Source organism: Ovis canadensis, chromosome 3 (genome assembly GCF_042477335.2).
Source record: "Ovis canadensis isolate MfBH-ARS-UI-01 breed Bighorn chromosome 3, ARS-UI_OviCan_v2, whole genome shotgun sequence".
Classification (NCBI taxonomy): Eukaryota; Metazoa; Chordata; class Mammalia; order Artiodactyla; family Bovidae; genus Ovis; species Ovis canadensis.
Window position 1 is genome coordinate 142580406 of NC_091247.1, and position 20516 is coordinate 142600921.

Genomic DNA, 20516 nt, shown 5'->3' on the forward strand with positions numbered 1-20516 from the left:
CCAGAATTAAAACAAACAAACAAAACAAAACAAATTTTTTAAAATGTTGTGCGAAGATACTGAACTTCACTAGAAGTCACAGAAAGGCAAATTGAAGTCATCGGATACTATCTCTCACCCATTATCTTAGCAAAAAATTGCAAAGAGGTAACAGTACATACCAGTAACAAAGAAAGGACTACTTGTACTGCTGGTGAAAGTGTACATTGTTAGTCTTTTCCAAAAGTAACCTGATATAATAGCAATCAAGGTATTAAAACATATATTCTGCTTGATCCTACTTTATCACTTATTGGAATCTAGCCTCAGAAAAACAAAGCACCAGCACACACGTTTGTTTGTTTGTTTACTTATTTTGGCTGAGCTGGGTCTTCCTTGCTGTGCTTGGGCTTTCCCTAGTTGTGGCCAGCAGGAACTGTTCTCTAGTTGTGGTGCGCAGGCTTCTCTTCTATGGTGAGTATGGACCCAGTAGTTGTGGCAAACAGGCTTAGGTGCCCTGAGGTATGTGGGATCTTCCTGGACCAAGGATCAAATCCATGTGCCCTGCACTGGCAGGCCGATTCTCAACCACTGGACCACCAGGGAAGTCCCAGTACACGTTTAAAGATATTTATTGTAGCATTGCTGCTGTGGGAAAAATAGAAACTGCTCATAAATAGCTCTCATTTAAATAAACTGAAATATATTTTTGTAACAAAAACTCATAAGAAAATTTGAGAATGGTATAATAATTTTCCAAATGAAGTAAAGCCCCAATCACTCTTGTGTCTCTTTTTCCTTATAGACTATTTTTAATATATTTACATTTTACAGATGTAGTACTACATATCATGTTAATAAATTACTCATAGCTTATGAAAATGGCTTATTAAAATTCCACATGATAATTTGAAAAATTACATTTTTCAAAGAAAATACATAAATTTTTGTGCCACTTTAAAAAGGTGTGACAGGACTTCCCTGGGGGGTCCAGTGGTTAAGGACACGGGTTCAATACCTGGTCTGTGAAGGTTCCACATGCCTCAGGGCAACTTAGCCCTGTGAGTCACAACTAGTAAGCCCAAATTCTAGAGCCCACATGTCTATAGCCAGTACCCTGCAACAGGAGAAGCCACCGCAATGAGAAGCCCAGGCACCCAACTAGACCAAGCCCTCACGGCAATGAAGACACAGCGTAGCCAAAAAGAAATAATTCATTTTAAAAAGTGTGACATTGTCAATTAACTGTACTTCAATAAAAAATACTGACAAAATCAGAAGAATAACTTGATATGATGAAACATTTGAGTAAATTGAACAGTTTAGCCCTCCCATCTCCCCAAGGATCAGTCTGGGAAAGGTTCGCCCCGCCCCGCCCAGCCCTTCCGGACTAGCCACTCTCAGGTCTCCAGGACCAACCTGCTGATTTTCAGGCCGTGCTGCCTCTCCTAGGCTGCCCAGGAAGCCCCTTCCTCAGGGAAGATGAGGTCCCCTAGCAGACCCAGCCAGGCCCCCAAGACCCCAGGCCTCTGGCTTCAGCCTTCCAGCCTCAGCTCCCTAGTAAGTGCCTTCTGTGTCCCCCAGGCCCCAAGAACCCAGACCTAGGGTAGGAGACAGACCCTTCTGGTGAAAGGCTCATCACTGCCCAGCTCTCTGGCGTGCTGGCCAGGTATGGCTAGGATCCTGCAGACCTCTGCTTACTATGAGCCCGGTGCCCCCCGAGGCCTGTGGGGCCCCGACTCTGGGGTGCTGCCTGCCTGCCTGCCTCTCCCAGGGAGACTCAGCCTGGCCCATGTGGGCTCAGGATGCTGCCTGGGCGGTCCGTGCTGACTGAGGCAGCCCAGCTGGTGCCACCGCTCCTGTTCCATCGCCCCCAGGCCCTGGCAGCTCCTCTGAGCTTTGTATATTCCACTAACTCAGGTAGGTGGCAGGAGGAGGCAGCAGGCTTTGGCTGCCTCCGAGGGAAGAACACTAACCTGACCACAGCGGGCCTGCCGAGCTCACCCCCAAAAAAAGCAATTCCAACCTCAAAAAACAAACAAAAACGTAAAAGAAAAAGGTGTGAAAGTTAAATTTGGTCTTAAAATTGTAGTACATAAACTCACTGGCTAGTATTTTATATATATGGATGCAAAGAAAAACATCTATAAATTTCATTCCTCTCAATTGATTGGGCCATTTTTTTAATCAGTAGGGAATACAAGCCAAAGTAATTCTGCTTTTTAAAAACACATACACTACTCAGAGTTAACTTTCAGATAAAGGAAAGTGTGAGTGTGGTACACACAAATAAAGAAAGCTGGAGAAAAGGTACCTAATTTTACTATCATGTTCCTGATCTCCACTCTTCCTCTTCAAACTGAGGCATCCTGGGCTGTTCCTTCTACAACTGGGAATGAGATAAGGCCCCCTTGAGATGCTCAAGCTGTTAGTTCCTTAGGGTTTCCCCAAAGTCCCCACAAAGGCATAAAAGTGAAAGTGAAGTCACTCAGCCATGTCCAACTCTTTGCCACCCCATGGACTGTAGCCTACCAGGCTCCTCCGTCCATGGAATTTTCCAGGCAAGAGTACTGCAGTGGGTTGCCATTTCCATATGAAATACAAAATCATGAATTTTCCCATGAGTCCCCATAAAACAGTATCATCTATCCCTTCTGCAATTTTCTAACACATTTTATTTGCACCTCTCAGGACACAGTTCAAAACACAGGACAAGGAGGACTCTGATATGTGTACCTGTGTTATCACCCCCCACCGGACTGTAAATGATTAGGGAGCAGGGTGTATAGCTCAGAATCAAATCCCACGTTTCAAGAAGACCTGACAATTCAGCCAGTCCAACCACTTGTGTAAACTTTGAAGGTTCACCACAATATTCCAAGTAGAAGGGTCTGTGATGGGGGGATTATCCCCTACCTCACAGCAGCTTGTTCCTTCTTTGGAAAAGTGCAGCTTCTAAAAAGTTCTCCTATAAGCGGAATTAAAATATTTTCCTGAAAAGACTAGAATTCCAGCCTTTTCAAACTTAACCCCAGTCTTACACTTTGGTAGTCCACAGAATAGATCAAATCCTTTTTGCTACAGGACATCTTGTGAAATATTAGAACCCCTATATTTTCCTTCAATCACCTCACTTGGTGGTTTGCACATAAAAAAAAAGAAAGTTAAGTAAACCTCCTCCATGATCTATCAATATACCAGAGGTGAAATCAGGTGGTCTAGTCTCTAAAAGATATTTTATTGGCTTTATAATATGTCTTTCATTTCACTATGTGGATTAAGAAACAAGTCAGGACTACAATAGCCAATAACTCAGAAATTCAAAATCACAATAGTTTTCTCACCTCTTTAAGGTTTTCTCATCTCTACTGCAAGTGATTGGAGAAGGAAAGGGCAACTCACTCCAATAATCTTGCCTGGGGAATCCCATGGACAGAGAAGCCTGGTGGACTACAGTTCATAGGGTCACAAAGCATCAGACATGACCAAGCAAATGAGCACACGCTGCAAATGACAGTTTCTTTCACACTGATGGGATGCCTCACTGGGCAAAGGTATGCTGGGACAAGTGATCCAGCTCTGCCAGTCCAACCTCAAAGGGAAGTTTCTTCCCACCTCCAGGATCCCCTGGGCTTCCTGGGCTGCCTCAGGACTTCATATGCAGCCTGGATCTCCAGGAAGTGCCTCTGAGCTTCCTCCATCTGGTGCCGATTGTGGTCAGGGTGCCAGGTCTTCACTAGCTCCCGGAATCTGCCATGTATTTCTTCATTTGTTGCCCTCTCTGAGAGACCAAAAACCTTAGGGAAACAGAAGCTAACAAATTAGAACCTCATAAGTTGTCTGGGCTCCTGGGCCTCTCCTTGCTACCTTCCTAAAGCGGCTGGAATTGGCTTCCACTGCTGGCAGGAAAGGCAGAGAGCCTCAGATTAGAATTCCAACCTTCTGAAACATGGACAAGTTCTAGATCTCATGGCAAGAACCAGGATTTGCTTTTAATCACAGATGCCCTTTTCCAACCTGGAACTTGGCATCCTTGACCAGGTCTCCTCCTTACATATATGCGAAATAAGCATATATGTCCATCAAAGACATGTACAAGAGTGTTTGCAGCAGCTTTATTCAGAATAGCCCCAAACTGAAAACAATTCAAATGTTCACTGACAATAGAATGGATAGATAAATTGTGGTAGATTCATACAATGGGACATCAAACAACTATGAAAACAATTTATAATCCCGTGTATGAGTAAATTTCACAAACATAATGTTGAATGAAAGAACTCAGACACAAAAGAGCATATACACTGGATGATCCCATTTATATGAAGCCCAAGAATGGGCAAAATTAATCTATGGTAATAGATGTCTGAATACAGATTCTTTCCCAGGAAAGGAGTATAGATTGGGAAGGGGCATGAGGGAATCTTCTTTTTTGTTTTGTTTTGCTTTTTGGCTACACTGTGCAGCATACAGGATCTTACTTCCCCGCCCAGGGATTGAACCCATGACCCCCGCAATGGGAGCTCAGAGTCTTAATGACTGGACTGGCAGGGAAGTCCCAAAGGAACCTTCTTAATCGTGGAAATATTCCATACCTTCATCTGAGTGGTGGTTACCTAAGTACATAAAATTAGTGTACTTTATATACATATTATACCTCAGTAAAAAGAAAATAATATACATATATCTTTTCCCACTCCTTATCTCTGAACCTTCATCCATTGCACACAGAAACCCAAAGAAGCCACGATACCCTTCTGGGGTCTGGCCCAGCAGACGTGAAAACAGTACCTCCACGCCAGCTCCAGTGAGACTGAGCCTAACTCCTGGACCCATCTCAGACAGCAACGAGAGGGGAGAGACCTTACCTGGAGAGCCAGCTGACGCTTCTCATCCCGAAAACTGTGAACAAACTCATAGAGCTTCTCCCACTCTTGGAAGTAGCTGCTGCTGATGCCATGATCTCCGACCAGCAGCTTCCAGGCTCGGAAAGGCAGAAGGAGGACAGACTCCAAAAGGCGCCCAAGGAGGGGGAAGAAGCTGAACCAACTCAGGAAGGAGCCAAGGGTATCTGCCACATAGCTGAGGGTGACAGCTGTGTTGCAGAGGGCACTGAACACTAACGGGCCTGTGAAAGCAAGGTAAGCCAAGCCCAGGCGGTAGAGCCGCACGCTGAGCGTCTCTGACCCAGCTGAAGGTTTGTAGCGGCGATGCTTCTGGGCTGTAAGGCTGGCAGCCAAGCTGATGGGCAGGATGGCTATGGGGCGGCCATAGAAGATAGGTGAAGTAAGAAATGCTGCCCCTAGCGTGTTCTTTAGGTCTGATGTCTGGTTGCCAATGGCAGCCACCAGCAAGACCCCTAAGCCAACTGCCAGTGGCAGGCCCACAATATAGAAGCTGGCCATGAAGGAAAGGCTAATGAGAGCCACAAGGCCAAAATACATGCCCACTATCATCTGGGCAACAAAGCGAATGAGACTTAGAGGGGGTGTCCCCCTTCCTGAGCCCTGCCTCTGCTCCTGGGCTCTGTTGGCCTGAGCAACAAAGCTTGGGAGCAACCAGAATTCCCAGAGCCAGCCTAGACCACCACCCCCCAAGGTAAGCATCCAGAGCAGTGCATGGCTGTCCCGTCCCAGGTATAGGTGGTGGAGACCAGCAGGGCCCCCTACAGCCCAGAGGGCGTAAGTCATCAGGAGGCCCTTGGCCATCCTCTAGGAAAAGGGTCTCACAGTAAGTCCAGTGGCACCTGCCGTTGCCTAGAATGCAGAAATCTGGAGTCGTCTGTGAGAATCATGGCAGTCATGGCCCCAGAATTATCCTTAGACCCTAAGACATGGGAAAAAGCAGTCATAAGATTACGTCCAACACAGTAACACTTCTCCTTCCAATATCAGTCAAGTCCAGCTCTTCCTGAGTGTCCCTGAAATTGTAGCTCTCCCATATCCTTAGGTCTAGAATCTCACCTCTGTTCTTTACAACCACAGTGACTCCAAATTTAGAGAAGAAAGTTATAAGTGCTTTTGGTTGAGTAAATGAGAACTCAGCACAGGGACAAAAAAGGGTAAGCTTAAATTGCAGACCTCCCCTCAGGCCACCTACCTCCTGGAAGGACTCATGGTTTGCGGGTGGGGGTGAGTGAATAAACATGAACACACTACCCCTAGAAAGTTCCTATACAACTTTTAAAGTCCCCTACCATACAACCCCGCCCCACCTCAACTCGGACTGTGGCTGCCCACAGACCCCTGGCAGAGATTTTAGCCCTTCTCCAGCCTCCCATCTCTCCAGACCAAGAAATCTTGACAAAAGACAGACTTGAAAGAGGTCCTGAGTTCCCTCCAGCTCTAGAAAGGTACATTTTGACCTGGACCCAGGCACCTCACATTTCAACCACCGCCTTCCAGGAGAAACTTGTAAAGTCCCTCCATACTGCGGGGCTCAGGCCCACCAACCAGCACGCGCTAGTCCCAGGGTGAGCAGCTGTACCTGGGTACCTCGGCTCCCAGATCAGACATTTCCTTTGACCACAGTCAAAATGGCCCCTCTCATTCATCCAAGTGGACTTTGTCTTTCAGCGTTTGCTGTGTCACGGAAGTTGGGCCGTCCTGGCCAGGCTCCTCCTCTCCAAGGCCCTCCCTTGCCCCTCAGGATCACCTTTCAGGCTGGAGCTTCTCTCGCCTGCCCTCTCCGGTAAACTTCGTTTCTGGTGTATTCCGTCTCCCCAAGCTCAACCCGGCTGGCGCTGCACCCACTCCAAGAGCGCCTACATTACTACAGGACGACCACCAGGTGGCGCTGCCGCTTGCGGGCGGGAGGTGTCGGGCGGAGCCCCAGATTCACCTTGTCTAGATGCTGGGTCAAAGCAGCCCAGGGCCAGGCGGGGCGGGGTGGGGGGAGGCCTGTAAAAGCAAAAAAAGAAGCCCTCGATCTCCGCTCTGCACCCACACAAATGGGAGAGTGACACCTCCCTTACCTCAGGCTGCAGTCCTCTCTCCCTACTCCATTGCCGTTCAAGACTGCCTTGGATGGCTTCATTTCCAATTTGCCTAAGGCAGAGACACCAGAGTACAGGCTGCAGAGAGAGGCTCTCCCCTCAAGTTTCCCTCACTGCCTCGCCTCCAGGCCAGCCAGTCAGGGGCAATACATCTAGATCCAAGCCGGAGACCTGAGAAACCCTCAGGAACCCCAAGTCAGCTGTATCTCGCTGACTTTGGCACGAGAGAGAACCAGGAGCAAAAAAAGATGGGGGTGAGGGCCTCCCCACCAGGAGAATAGTCTGCGGTGTCCTCCCGCCTCAATGCTGGGATGGACGTGGGATGCAAGATCCCCTCATTTCAATGTCGTGGGCTCCAACCTTGGCTTTAAGGGGGTGGGGTGGGCCTGTTTCCTTCTCTGTAAAGAAAAAGCGTGGATCTTCAAGTTTCCCCATCTTTGACTTGGGGGTGGGGTGGGCCTGGAAGGCTTGCCCCTGTCGCCTCCCCGCAGTTGACAGATTCTGTTCCCTCCTAGTCCGGGGAGGGAAAGCAGCGCCCCATGTCTGCTCCCTAGGACTCTTGGCGGGGCCAGGGCTGGGAGGGGCGTCAAAGTGACGCTGGAGCCGCCAGCTGCTGGGCGCGGGAGCACTGGGGCGCTGAATAATGAATGAGACTTAATTGGGCCGGCACTGCGCGGGCGGCGCCCTAAGCTCCGCAAACAGCTCGAGCGGCGGAGGCTGCCGCTGGACAAACAAACTGGCTCAGGGCGCAGAGAGAGGGGTGGGAGAGGCAGCGACGGGAGCGGGAGGGGAGAGGCAGGCCGCCTGGGCCTGGGGGCCGTCGCTGTGGGGCGGGAAGAACCCCCTGTGTGGCGGGCTGCGCAGGCCTCCCAGAAGGTGGGGACCCGGGAGGAAGCTCAGGGCTCGACCTCAGGAAGCCGGGACTGGGGAGGGAGAGAAGCGGATTTGTAAGCTGGGGCCAGGGTCCTAAGGGCGACTGACACGAGGAAAAGATGGAGAAACAAGTGGAGGGCGGAGGAGAGAGCGAGAAGCGAGAGATGGGGGAAAAACGCACCGGGGGAGGGGCTGCGGCGGGGTGGGGGCTGGAGAAGAGCAGTTACCGAGAAGAAAGGGAAAGAGCGATGGAGGAAGGAGCCAGGGGAGGCGCGAGGAGCCGAGAGAAGAAAAATTGGAGAAGAGTCAAGGAGAGGGGTGGGAGATGACCGGAATGAGAACGAGAGAGCGGGGGGCGAACTGGAGGCGCCCCTGCCTCCGCCTCGCCCCGCCGCGCTCCCGCCCGAGCGCGCTCTCCGGCCGCCCGCACTCACTTTGTCACAATTACGGGGCCGTCACTCGGCCTGGATTGTTTTTCCCAAATTGTTGTTCTATAAACTGGCGCGGAGTGGGGATTGGCGCCGGGGTGGGTGGTGATCTGACAAGCTGAAGCAAGAGGGAAGGGTCTGAGCTGCGATGGCGGGGGGTGGGGACACGGGGAACTTGGCGGGGTATTTAACCGCAAGAGGACCCGGGGTGGGTAGGTGAATGCAGAGACCCACGCGGGAATTCTGGTTGCTAACCCCAGCCTCCTGGCTGACATCGCTTTTAACCATCCTGACCCTTTCAGCCTCCGCTGCCTCTGTTTCTCCAACCGCGCGAGACGAGAGGATTGGAGGGCAGGGGCGGCGGAGGCGAATGTAGGTGGGCTCCGAACTTGCCTTCTCACCCCCCATTCTCTTTTGTTGTCTGTTACCCTGGTCCACGGACCGGGGGCGGGGTGGGGGGTGGTCTGTCCAACTCAGCCTCCCCTGAGCGCCAGGGGTGCCTGCTCACCCTCGCTAGAAGGCCAGATTCTCACCCCCGACAGGTCTGGGCTGCCCCCGCCCCCCACCCGCGCCTTCAGCCTCGGCTCAGCGCCGCGCAGTGCCCACACCGCCTTGCTGTCCCTCAATCCCGCAAACATCTGTTGCGCGCCCACTGTGAGCCATATCCGCGCGAGCCGTCCCCCCACCTCTCCCCCGCCACCCTCCCCTTCCCGGCCGGCCCGGCCTGTCGGCTTCGTGACAGCCGCCGCCGAAGCCCAGGCCCCGCGGGAGCGGCCGGAGAGAAGCCGCCGCATGGCTGGCTCCGACACCGGCCTCCCTGGCGGCTCCAGGGGCAACGGAGGGTGGCGGCCGCTGAAGCGAGACCGGAGCCGGCCCACAGAGTTAGAGATGGGCGGGGGAGGCGGGAGTCCAAGGGCGGGCTTGTCTCCAGGTCTGAGGCCTAACTGTCTCCTCATTCCATTGCCCTGGGGTGGGGACGGGCCGGGACCTCGCGTGGCTCCCAGCGTCTGGGAAGCGGTCGGCTCCCGCGCCCCCTTCCCCCGTCCGGGTGATTTACACGCGCTCAGCTCAGCGGCCGCTTCCCAATCAGGAATATCGACCCCGGGCGGGGCCCCTGGGCCGCATCGATCCCTCCAAGGCTCGGGATTTAAAAATGTCAAATTTGCCTTTTCCGGGCGGGCGGAGGGGGCGGGGGCTTGGAGGAGGGCGGCTTGAGGGTGGGGAGAGGGGCGGACAGCCGGGCATCGACCAGGTGCCTGTGCCCTGAATGAGAAGCGACCCGGCCGTAGCCGGGCCCTGGCATTACCTAACCATCCTTAGGTTGCAGGCGCCTCTGGATGGGGGCAGGAGGGAAGTTCTACTCCCTTTCCCATCCCCATGGGTCTCACTATTGCATTGGGTATACCCAGAGGGTGAAGCCCCAGAAAAACAAAGAGAGACCCCCTAAATGTGGGGGAAACAATTTGGAAGAGATTCCTAAACCTGGAGATATACAGACACAAGGAGGGGTGCAGAGACAAAAATATAGAGGGTTCCAAGAGACACCCTGTGTTTAAAGAAGAGCAAGAGAAGGGAAAGTGGCTCAAAGACACATTGACCCAAACAGAGGACCCAGAATCAGGTCAACTCTCTGCCCTGTAGACCCGGAAGATTCAGGAATGGGAAGGTCAACCTTCTGGTGTGTTTTAGACAGGGCGGGTGGGGGGGTGGGGGGGTGGGGGGGTGGGGGGGTGGGGGGGTGGGGGGGTGGGGGGCTGGGGCCGGGGAGTGGAGACAAAGTCAGGTGAAGAAAGAGGGTTATTAGGGAAAGGAATTAGAATATAATTAGCACATTCTTCTAAGGTGTCAACTAGTAATTGGACCTGAAACCCAAAAGGTAAGGATCCTGGAAGACTAGCCTAGGCCCCAAAGATGTGGGCTCTCTTAGAAGTCTGATGGTGTGCCCTTTCCATTCCTGAGACCCACCTCCTCCTCTCTGTCCACCAGCAGCCTGGGGAAGCCAGAGGGGTTGTAGATCACATATTAGCGACTATATATGAGATGGAGACTACGTATATGTATATATGTATGTGGAGGGTAGAAAACTCTGGTAGTCACCACTTCCTTCCCCAGGACTTAGCCACTTGGTCCCTAGACTTTGGAAAAAGCATCCACTACTTTCAGGAAGCTTGGGAGAGGGATGATATTGGGGCTGGAGGTGGTGGAAGGAAGCAGTTGTTGAACCAGCATCCTCACAGTTAACACTATCCCCCCATCCCCAGCAGCACACCTCAGCTGTCACCGTGCACACTGCTGTTTCCTACAGAAGTGGAGACAGAGAGCTGACGGGGGAGGGGGGGCGGAAGGGGGCACAGACATGCAGGAAGAGGTGGCAGCTCATCCTCAGACACACGCAGCACTTACACCTCCACTGACAAAATCAGGCAGACGCATCCCTAACACTGACACATACAATCGCCGACCCCCACACGCGACCCACACCCATCAATCCCTGTCACAACACACCACCCCTGTGTGCGCAGACACGCACAATTCCTCCGAGGTCAGAAGGGAGCGCCTTGTCTTAAAGCCTGTCTACACACTTTCTTGACATCTTAGACCTTCATTCGCCTAACCTAAGCAGAAGGCTTAAACCTCTGTCCCCGCTACCCAAATTCTGCGACCACGACCAGCTCCAACAAAAACTCTGAGCTCAAGGAAGTCAAGTAGCGGGGTCGAGGTGAAGAGCCGGGAGCTGACCGGGCAGTGGGCTGCTATACACCTCTCTTATTCTCGCTCCTGCCTCTGCCTCTTTCCTGGCACGTCCACTCGCGGCCCGCCCGGCCTGCCGCCCGCCTGTCAGTCGAGTAATGAATGCGCGCTCGGGGCCCGGGGCCCCCCCGGAGTCGTTCATCACTGCCAGCACCGCCCACCTCTCTGCCGCCCGCCGGGAGGGCTAAGCGGCCCAGGCGACGAGAGCCCCTCTCCCCCCACCTCCACTACTAATTGTCAGATTGAGATGTTGATTTGTCAGCTGGGAGCTAGCGCCAAAGAATCCGCAGTAAAACCCGGACTCCTTGAACTTCCTCTGGCTCCATTCGGGCTCGCCCAGCCTTGGAGCTTTTCTGGATTTGATGTGCTTGGGTTAGATTTCACTTAGATCCTGCAACAGACGCGCAGTATCGCTTTAATCCAATAGGAGGCGCACCAGGCTACAGACCCTAAGGGGATTCGTCCTAGGCTCGGTTCCACTTCTGCAGACCCGAGGCCCTAGGGCTTCGTCCCACAGCCTCCCAGCAGGGGGCGCGTAGGCCCCCATTCTCCTCTTCCCTGCAGCCAAAGTCCTAGCTTCCGTACAGGATGCCCCCAGGCAACAGTCCTTTCTTCCGCCTTCAGGGATCCCGAGGCACCATGCCCTGCCTTCTCTCTCGGGCCTCCTGCGGTTCTCCATTCTCCCGCAGGAGGCGCCCCTGTTGCAGGTCGGTCTGCCTTTGCCCTGCCCTAGGCGCCTAGGCTGCAGTCCCACCCCCACCCTCCCCCAGCCCCGGCCCTGGAGCTCCCCGGGCGGCCGGCTGAGTGACGGGCGGCCGGTGATTATGCGGAGGGGGAGCGGGGTGCGCCGCGGGCGGCAGCGCTGACCCTTCACATTTCCGATCCGCCGGGACCCTCATCCATCCGAAGCTGCTCTTTGTCTGGCCGCCTAATTGCCGGCGGACAGGATGGATGGCGGGACCGACAGCCGCGGAATCCCTAATAAAGGCCGCGGCCGCCGGGGAGGGAGCGCGGGAAGGAGGGGGAGAAAGAAGGAAGAGATGGAAGGAGGTGGGAGGAAGCACCGGGCCGCGGCCGCCGGCTCAGAGCCGCCACGCGCTTCGCTCAAGGGAGCCAGATCCGCCTAGAGTGAGGGACCAGGAGTCCCAGGTCGACCCGGGTCAGGGCGCGATGGGTATGGGGTTTGCGAAGTCTTCTGCTTGTTGGACAAAAGGAAAGAACTAAGGACCCCGGGCTGAAGGCATCCTAGGGGCCGACCTCGTTTCGCCGAACCTTCGAAGATTCCAGCTTGGCGCTGCCTCCGGCGCTCCGGGCTCTCGCCAGTCGGAGACCGGCCCTCGGTTCACCGCACCACCAATCCTCTGCTCACCCGTTGGTCTCCCACCGCGGGATCCACTATCCCGGCGGAGAAATAAAGGGTCCGACCGCCGTCTGTGTGGCCCCTCGCCAGATTTCATTAACTGGAGGCTGGAGCTGGTGGACAGCGGCGAGGAGACGGGAGCAGAAGGGGGTAGAGAGAGAGGCTAGGGCGAGGAGCCGCACCTGGCAAGGGGTCAAGGGCTCCGGAAGGAAGTCAGCGTGATCTGGCCTGACAGATACCTGTGGAGCCAGGAGCCTGTTCTCAGCCCCAAGAGCTCTGGCGGCGACCCTTTAAACCTAAGGCTGCACCGAGCTGCGCGGCGGCTGAATGGAGGGCCTAGGTCCGGCGGGTACCTGGCGTCCTGCCCTTCACTGAGCCCTGTCGACCCTCCGCGCTGGAGGGCAAAGTGTGCGAAGGGTCTTGGGCCGCAACTGTGTTCCCACCGGTGCGGCGAGGAGAGCGGTCCTCAGCAACTCCGATCGGCTTTCCTGCCTTCCGCCTCTGGGGCACATTTTTCTGCGGTTGTCTTTGTTTCCTTCTCCCTCCTTTTTCTCTTCCCTCTCCCCTTCGGACTTAGCTCATCTCCGCAGCTGACTTGGGCCAACATCCGTTAGCTAACATCTGAGCACCAGTTGGGTGTCAGCGCTGGGGGTGGAGGATGGGGGACACGCTGAGCCAAAGCCCCGCCGCGTTGGCTTCAAACGCATAGGTCTTCCCTGAAACCCATTCACATCTCTCTCCCCAATCCTGTCTTGCTTTTCTTGCCCTTCCGCCGCCTTCGGTGTCATCTTTCCTTTTCAGGGCAGTGAAAAGGAAGCCAGGAGATCAAAACTCGAGTTCTAGGGCTGCCACCTACAGGGTGATACAGGGCAAGCATTTCTCCTTTCTGGGCTTCAGTTTCCTCATCTGTAAAATGGAGACAATATATCCACCTCTCAGGGATGCATGGAGGATGCAATGAGAGAACTTACTTGTAACAGCTCTAAAATACTGTAAGCACTCGATCATATTATTTCCCTATCCATGTTATTCCCTATCCTCTCAGGTGGGCAATTTTCCTTTCTCTTCATACCAGGCGTCTGGTACCATGCAACTCAGATTGCTTCCAGAACTGTGTGATGTTAACTTGTAGGGACCGAAAGCCAGAGTGTGTGTATGGGGGGTGGGGTGGAGGAAAGTGGAGAGGAACCACGGTATAATGGCCCCGAAAGGTGGGGAAGGAGAGGGTGCATGGGGGAAAGAGGCATTTCCTTTGATCTTAATGTAACATCAACCAGCTGGTTCCTCTGCTCTTACAGGTGAGGAAACTGAGGCTTGTGGAGGTTATCCTTCAAGTGACAGGAGTCAATCACACTGCCAGGATCTTTCCTACCATGAGTTTTCTATTGCTCATTTCCTCACTCCCTTTCTTCCCTTGAAGGGGTCTGTGACAAGGAGTGTGGGGAAAAGAACAAAAAGAGAAAAACTTCAAGGAGCCAGGACCTTCCGGCTAGACTTCATAAAATTTTAACAAGAAAACTTCCTCAGAGTAGAAGGAATATATCACATGCAAATCATATGCTAATCACATGCTAATCTAAAGTCTAGTCCTCAGAACTCTGAGACACACCTGGTTGTGAGCCCTGGGGAAAATTCTTGGGAGACCCCTGGGTTCCAGGACAGAACAGGTGAGGATGAGTTCCATTTTGCATCAGATTATGGAGTTAGGGTTTATTTTACGATTGGAGAAGTGTCAAGTGGATACTTTGGGACTAGGGTCAAGGTTAGTGCAGAGTCAAGGGCAGAGGGTAAGGCAGAATTCAGACTGGGCTGTGCTTTTCAATAGGGGGCACCTAGGGGACTCAAAGCCTTCCTCCCCTCTCCCCTCCTCCACTGCCCATTCTGTGCCCTGAAGCACATATCTCTACCTATTTCCATTCCCAACCACATCACCTCACTGAGTCTCCCAGTTCAGTTTGCCCAAGGAGCTCTGAGTAAATTGTTCCAGACCCAGCCTGGGCCCCAGCAGTTCCTCTTGAGCCCAAACACTTGGCTTCTGGCCCCAGGAGCACTAGCTGGCCTTGACCCTACCCAGGTCCTTCCTCAGCCGAATGTGACAGCTGCAGGGGAAGTAATAAGGACCTGGTGAGCTGGCAGCTTCATTCCAGAGCGTGGGGAAAGAGCAACAGAACATGAATAAATTCATGGAGCTGGCCCCTCGGCTCCTGTGAGCCAAGCTTGCTTCCCCCACCACACACACCCGCTGCCGCCTTGCAGCCCTGCTGGTCACCGAAGCTCACAGTCTGGGCTGAGGACAGGAGGAGAAGGCAAGCTCCAGAGAGAAGAGGGCTAGGACCTGAAAAGGGCTGAGGTGGAGGAGCTCAAAAAGAGGGCTTTGGTAAGTCGGAGAGAGGCGTGGGGAGCAGGGCTGAGCAGAGAGGGCCTTTAGTGAGTGGGTGGTGGGAGAAGGGGGAGGAGGAAGGAGAGGTGGAAGGACCTGGGGTCGATGGAGCTTGAGGATCGGCCAGGGAGGCCAGTGTGAGCCCCGGCCTGCTCTCTCCTCTCTGACCCATCCATCATCCAGCCTGGGGGAGCAGATTTGGAATTAGACATGCACAGGGCGACATGGCCCTTAGCCCCCCGAGGAAGACAAATGGCGACAAAGACCTTGAATAAAATTTGTATTTATGGTTGGAGGAGGCCCCTCCCCCACTGACTGCCAATCCTTTCTCTCCCAACCCTTTCAAGCAAGTAGGGGGCCTCCCTCCAACAGGCCAAGCCTCAGCAACCTCTTTCTTCCTGCACCATAATGGGTAGGGAGGTGCAGAGAAGGGGAAAAGGAAACAAGAGATGAAGGAATCACTTTCCACCCAATAATCATGCCCTGATGTATCCTGGACTCTCATTTTATGTATTGTACTTTTATACATTACAGTAGTGGCTTATCCTAGTCTCTAAGAGATCCTTTGCAGTTATCTACCTCCAGGGCCTCCAGATATCCCAGTTTGCCAGTCCTGGGACTCCTTCTTCAAGCTTCTGACCCCCGGAGACCCTGTGAGCAGGAAATTTCCCCTCGAGGGGCCAGATCCTGAGGAAGGATGTTTCCTCTTGGCCACGGAGTGACCACTCACCTCTCACAGGAGGATGCCTAGCATTGAATCTGCATTATTTGTTCTATTACTTTGCATAACCAATTTCAAGTCCCTCCCCCAAACGTTTGTTATGTGAGGTCCAACTTCTCTTAGTTTGCATCTGACCACAGCCCTTTGAGGGAGGAGGAAGGGGCAGAGATCCTGGTGCTGGCCAAGGTCTAGGACAAGGGCAGTCAGTGGTGGGGCTGGGCTGGGCCTGCAGGGCCTCCTGACTCTTTCTCCCCAGTAAACTCAACACTTCAGTCCTGAGACAGGAAAGATGACATTTGTGGGGTACCACATTTAGGGACTAGGAGAAAGACAAATATAAAGCCTCCCTTCCAACAGCCCTCACACATATACACACAAAGACAACACACGATCCACAATCCCACTCACCCAGGGACACACAAGGCCAGGGTCCCATGAACACGACCACACTTGCCAGCACAGTGTCAGGATGCACAGGCCCAGAGCCTAACACGCTGCTCCAAGAAGCGCCCCGCCTCCGCGTCTTCCCCACAGTTGATAAGTCACATTGGAGTCCGAACACGGACCTGGGTGTCTCTCTGCAGCGCGCCATTTACATTTCTCTCTGGATCTGTCAACCTGTCTCGGCTCCCGTCTCTCTCTCTCCGTCTCTGTCTCTCCCTCTCCCCCTCTGGGGCTGTCAGTTAGTCTCTTCTCCAAGCTTTGTCTCTGTCTCTGCGTCTCTATTTGGCTTTCCGTTCCTTTGATTTCTCTGTGGCTCCTTCTCTGCTTTCCTGTAGGTTTCCTGCTCGCTTTCCCAGGCTGGTCTGTTTTCTCACTCTGTTCCCTCGCTCTCTCGTTTGCTCTGCGCCCCTCAACACTGGGGGTCGAGGGGCGCAGAGGTGCCTGCGAGATTTGCCTTTTCCAGTTCGGGCCAACACGTACCCGTTGAACCCTTGGCCATATATTATTTGGTCATGGGCACTGAGAGGCAAATTTCTATTCTTTCCTAGTCCTTTTTGTTTGCTTGCGGGCTTTTTTTTTTTTTTTTTTTTTGGTGGGTGTGGGGGGAGCCGGGGAGGGCTCATTTTTGCTCAGGAATCTACCTCTATCTTCTTATGTGTATCTCGACCGTTTTTTATCCCATCGCTATTTGTGGCCTCCTTCGGGCTCTGGGAATACCAAACTCGGGGTAGAGGGTGAAAGTAAGGATAGGGTGGGGGCAGTGAATCCCTGCAGAACTGGCTTAGAGCGGGTCGGGAACCGAGAGGCTGGGGGGACGCGGAACCGGGGCCGAGGCCTGCCCCGCCTCCACGCTTCCCTCTCTGGGCGCCAGGGGTCGCTCGGCCCCCCCCCACGCCCCCCTCCCCCGGCCGCTTATAGCGGCTCCCGCCGCGCGCCGGCTCACACCACCCGCACTGCCGCCCAGGGAGGGAGGGGAGGAAGGTTAGGGACGCAGAGAGGGAGAGCGCTAGCAGGAGGGAGACGTGGGGCCAGGGCTCCAGCAGGCGGCTGGGGCCGCGGCTAGGGTAGGAAGGTGGGTCAGGGCTCGCCGAGAGCCAGAGCGCAAACCTGCAGAGGAGGTCGCGTCCGGTGGGCATCACCCGCAGCGCAGAGCCCGGGACGTCCAGAGCGCGGAGAGCAGTCCCAGCTCCGGCTGGAACGATCCGTCTGGGTAGCCGGGGACCTAGGCGCCGCCATCCTCGAGAAAGCAGCTGTCCGGAGAGCAGGCATCCTAGATCCGTAAGAAACCAGCCGTCCGAGAAGCCGCCGATTTCAGGCGCCCGGGAACGTTAGATTGAACGAGAGGGTAATAGAGGACCACGGACTCTGAACCGTCTGGAGCTGCCTCTGGTCCACGGGGGAACCTCCGCCTTGACGGAAGGTTTGGGTAACGGCACCGCTGAGGCGGGAGCCCGAAGGGGTGGGGGGGCCGGGCGCAGCCGTCGGGGGGGTCCCGACCCAAGCCCGAGCCCGGCCACCGCCTCCGGGGCCCGCGGGAAGCTCCAGGCCTCCGGCACCATTGCGCCCAAGAGTGAGGAGGACCTGCTGGCCCTGGCCGCGTCGCGGCTGAGCCGCCGCAAGCGGGTGGCGGGCGCGGCCGTCGGGGTGGCCATGGTGCTGCTGCTGCTGGTGGCCATTCCGCTGCTAGTGCACAGCTCCCAGGGGCCAGCGCACTACGAGATGCTGGGTCGCTGCCGCATGGTGTGCGACCCGCACGGGCCGCGAGGCCCAGGACCCGACGGCGCACCCGCCTCCGTGCCCCCCTTTCCTCCCGGCGCCAAGGGAGAGGCGGGCCGGCGCGGGAAGGCAGGTCTGCGAGGGCCCCCGGGACCACCAGGTCCTAGAGGGCCTCCAGGAGAGCCGGGCAGGCCAGGTCCTCCGGGCCCTCCCGGCCCAGGCCCCGGCGGAGTGGCGCCCCCTGCCGGCTACGTGCCTCGAATTGCCTTCTATGCTGGCCTGCGGCGGCCACACGAGGGTTACGAGGTGCTGCGCTTCGACGACGTGGTGACCAACGTAGGCAACGCCTATGAGGCGGCCAGTGGCAAGTTCACCTGCCCTATGCCGGGTGTCTACTTCTTCGCTTACCATGTGCTTATGCGCGGCGGTGACGGCACCAGCATGTGGGCCGACTTGATGAAGAATGGACAGGTGAGATGCCCCTCTCCCACCCAGCCCCAGACAGGGAAGCTTTCTAAACCCCCCTGCTTTCATTACACAACCCGAACCTCTTCCCCAAACAGCGTCACTAAATCCAAGAAGGCCAGCTTGCCAAGAACTTAGAAATCGCTTCACTTAGCGGAAAAGGAATTGGGGGCCAGAGAAAGGAAATGACCTGCCCAGGGTCTCACAGAGACGTTCGGAATGGTGTCGGAATTAAAAGGCAAATCTTATTGTATAAGCAGCTGCTACCTCACAGTCCATCTGTAGGCAGCTTACACCAAGCCTCTCTGGAATCTCACCCTGCCAGCTAGCCTCTTTTCTCGTCCTGTCTGGTGCAGCTCTCCTGGCCTTCAGGTTACACAGTCGCCCCATGGGCTAGTTCCCAGAGTCCGGCTCTTTCAAATTAGCGTGGAATCTGAGTTACAGGCGGTGGGCAGTTGGTAGCTGCTCCCGTGTGGGGGCATTAAGCTTGGATTTTTTGAGGATAAAGTAAAAAAGAAAGAAAACACTTGCTCATTTTCCAGGCAACTCTATGGCTAGTCCCAAGGCCTGGGGTCCCTGGTTTTACAGTGGCCTTTACCCTCAGCTAATAGAGTCAGTAGGCAGAGGTAGAAGATGTGGCAGCTCAAGGGCCAGCCAGGTGGCCTGCAGGAATGAATTTGGGAGAAGGAAGGAGGCAAAAGACAGAAGCCGCGGACCCCAGCCGGGTCCTGTGGTCAGAGTCGGAGTCACTGCTGCCTTAGCTTGGGAGAAAAGCCCCAGAGACTCAGCTCAGGGTCTGGCCTGAGACACGCAGCAGGGAGGGAGAGAGGCCTTGGGGTGGGGGTGGGGAACTGTGCCTGGGCTGCTGGAAGCCCGGTGTGTAAGGTTAGGGCTGAGCTGTGACCTCCTCACCCTGCTGTCCCACGGGGTCATTTGACCAGGCGCATCTGGCCAGCTCCTCCCAGCTGTCCAAACCCCGGGTCTTGCTACAGCTGCAGCACCTTTCGCCTCCAAGATCTGCAGGCACTATTCTGGGGTCTCCTCCCAGCAGAGCCACCCCAGGAACCCAGGGAAAGGGAGTGAGAGTGTGTGTGTATCAGACTGTAGAGTGTATGTGCATGAAGTGTGTCGGTGCGAGTTCGCAGGTGTGAGAGTGGAGCGGTGTCTACCTGCCTGTGGCACTGAGTAGGTGTGCCCGGTCTATGCAGGGTGTCTGTGAGGGGCCGTGGGGGTGTGTGTATCTAGAGTGTGTCAGTTCCCGGAGGGGGGAGGGCCCCGCGGCTCCCACTCTGTATTCTGTGGTGCGGGCGCTGCGGCCCTGGGGACGGTAAATAGTGATTAGAATAATGATGAATAATTAATGAGTTAATAACCAGCCCCCGCGGGACAGGAAGAGGGGGGCTGGGGAGGGGGCTGGCGGCTCGAGGCGACCTGCAGCAGCAAGACCAGAAAGGGGAGGGGCTACCTGTTGGGGCGGAAAGCGAGGCCCACGTCGGGGCACCCTCGGGGGCTAGGAGGGGCGAATATAGATTGGCACCTTCCCACAGCCCGCACCCTTGCTTGCACACCTACAGGCATGCCTGTGCCCTGTCACCGGGGTTTGGGAACACGAGTTTAGGAGGTCAAAGCGGGTTCAGAATCTTAGAAATTATCCTACAGTCGAATTCTTTTTTTTTTAATGATAATACTAATAGAAAATCTATATAGCGTTTCCTTTGTGCGAAGCACTGTTTTAACACACCTCACATGTAGTAACTCATTTAATCCAAACAACCTGATGAGGTAGGTTCTATTATTACCTCCCACCTTATAGTTCAAATGGAGGACCAGAGAAAGTGTGAAACTTGCCCCCTTCCCGGCAGTGAGGGAATGAATGGCGGTTCCTGAGAAGCACCTAGTCTTTCCCGACCCCTGCAGTCTGTTACCGTCGTGTCGCTTTCACAGGTCCAGTTCCACCTCCCTGACTGACCCCTCCTCACCCCAGCTCCGTAGAAAGCGTGAGTGGGTTGTCCTGTTCTCCCTACTAGGTCCGGGCTAGCGCCATCGCCCAGGATGCCGACCAGAACTACGACTACGCCAGCAACAGCGTGATCCTGCACCTGGATGTGGGCGACGAAGTCTTCATCAAGCTGGACGGCGGGAAGGTGCATGGCGGTAACACCAACAAGTACAGCACCTTCTCTGGCTTCATCATCTATCCGGACTGAGCCGGCCCCGACCCCGGGCGCCCTCGCTCGCCCTTCGCCTCTGCTCCCCTCCCTACCACCTTCAGCTTGCCCCACCCAAGGCGCCACCCCATCCTTTGAGAGCCTGGCGGTGGACGGACCCTCCTGCTCCCGGAGGTGGCCTTAATGGGCGGACTCTTAGTGCTCCGGGGTGTAACTACGTGGCTGGGGAGCTGAGCA

General features: G+C 55.0%; 2 protein-coding genes across 2 annotated transcripts; one reads left to right on the top strand and one right to left on the bottom strand.

Annotated features, from left to right (window-relative positions):
* Positions 1-2631: 2631 nt before the first annotated feature.
* On the bottom strand, positions 2632-6754 carry DNAJC22 (DnaJ heat shock protein family (Hsp40) member C22). The gene is made up of 3 exons (XM_069584453.1): positions 6466-6754; positions 4848-5805; positions 2632-3776 (listed from the first exon to the last, which is right to left on the bottom strand). The coding sequence occupies exons 2-3, from the start codon at positions 5685-5687 to the stop codon at positions 3573-3575; spliced, it is 1044 nt and encodes a 347-aa protein (XP_069440554.1). The 5' UTR covers positions 5688-5805; positions 6466-6754; the 3' UTR covers positions 2632-3572.
* A 10826-nt stretch (positions 6755-17580) lies between these two features.
* On the top strand, positions 17581-20318 carry C1QL4 (complement C1q like 4). Its single transcript, XM_069586398.1, has 2 exons — positions 17581-18117; positions 20139-20318. The coding sequence occupies exons 1-2, from the start codon at positions 17581-17583 to the stop codon at positions 20316-20318; spliced, it is 717 nt and encodes a 238-aa protein (XP_069442499.1).
* Positions 20319-20516: the final 198 nt, after the last annotated feature.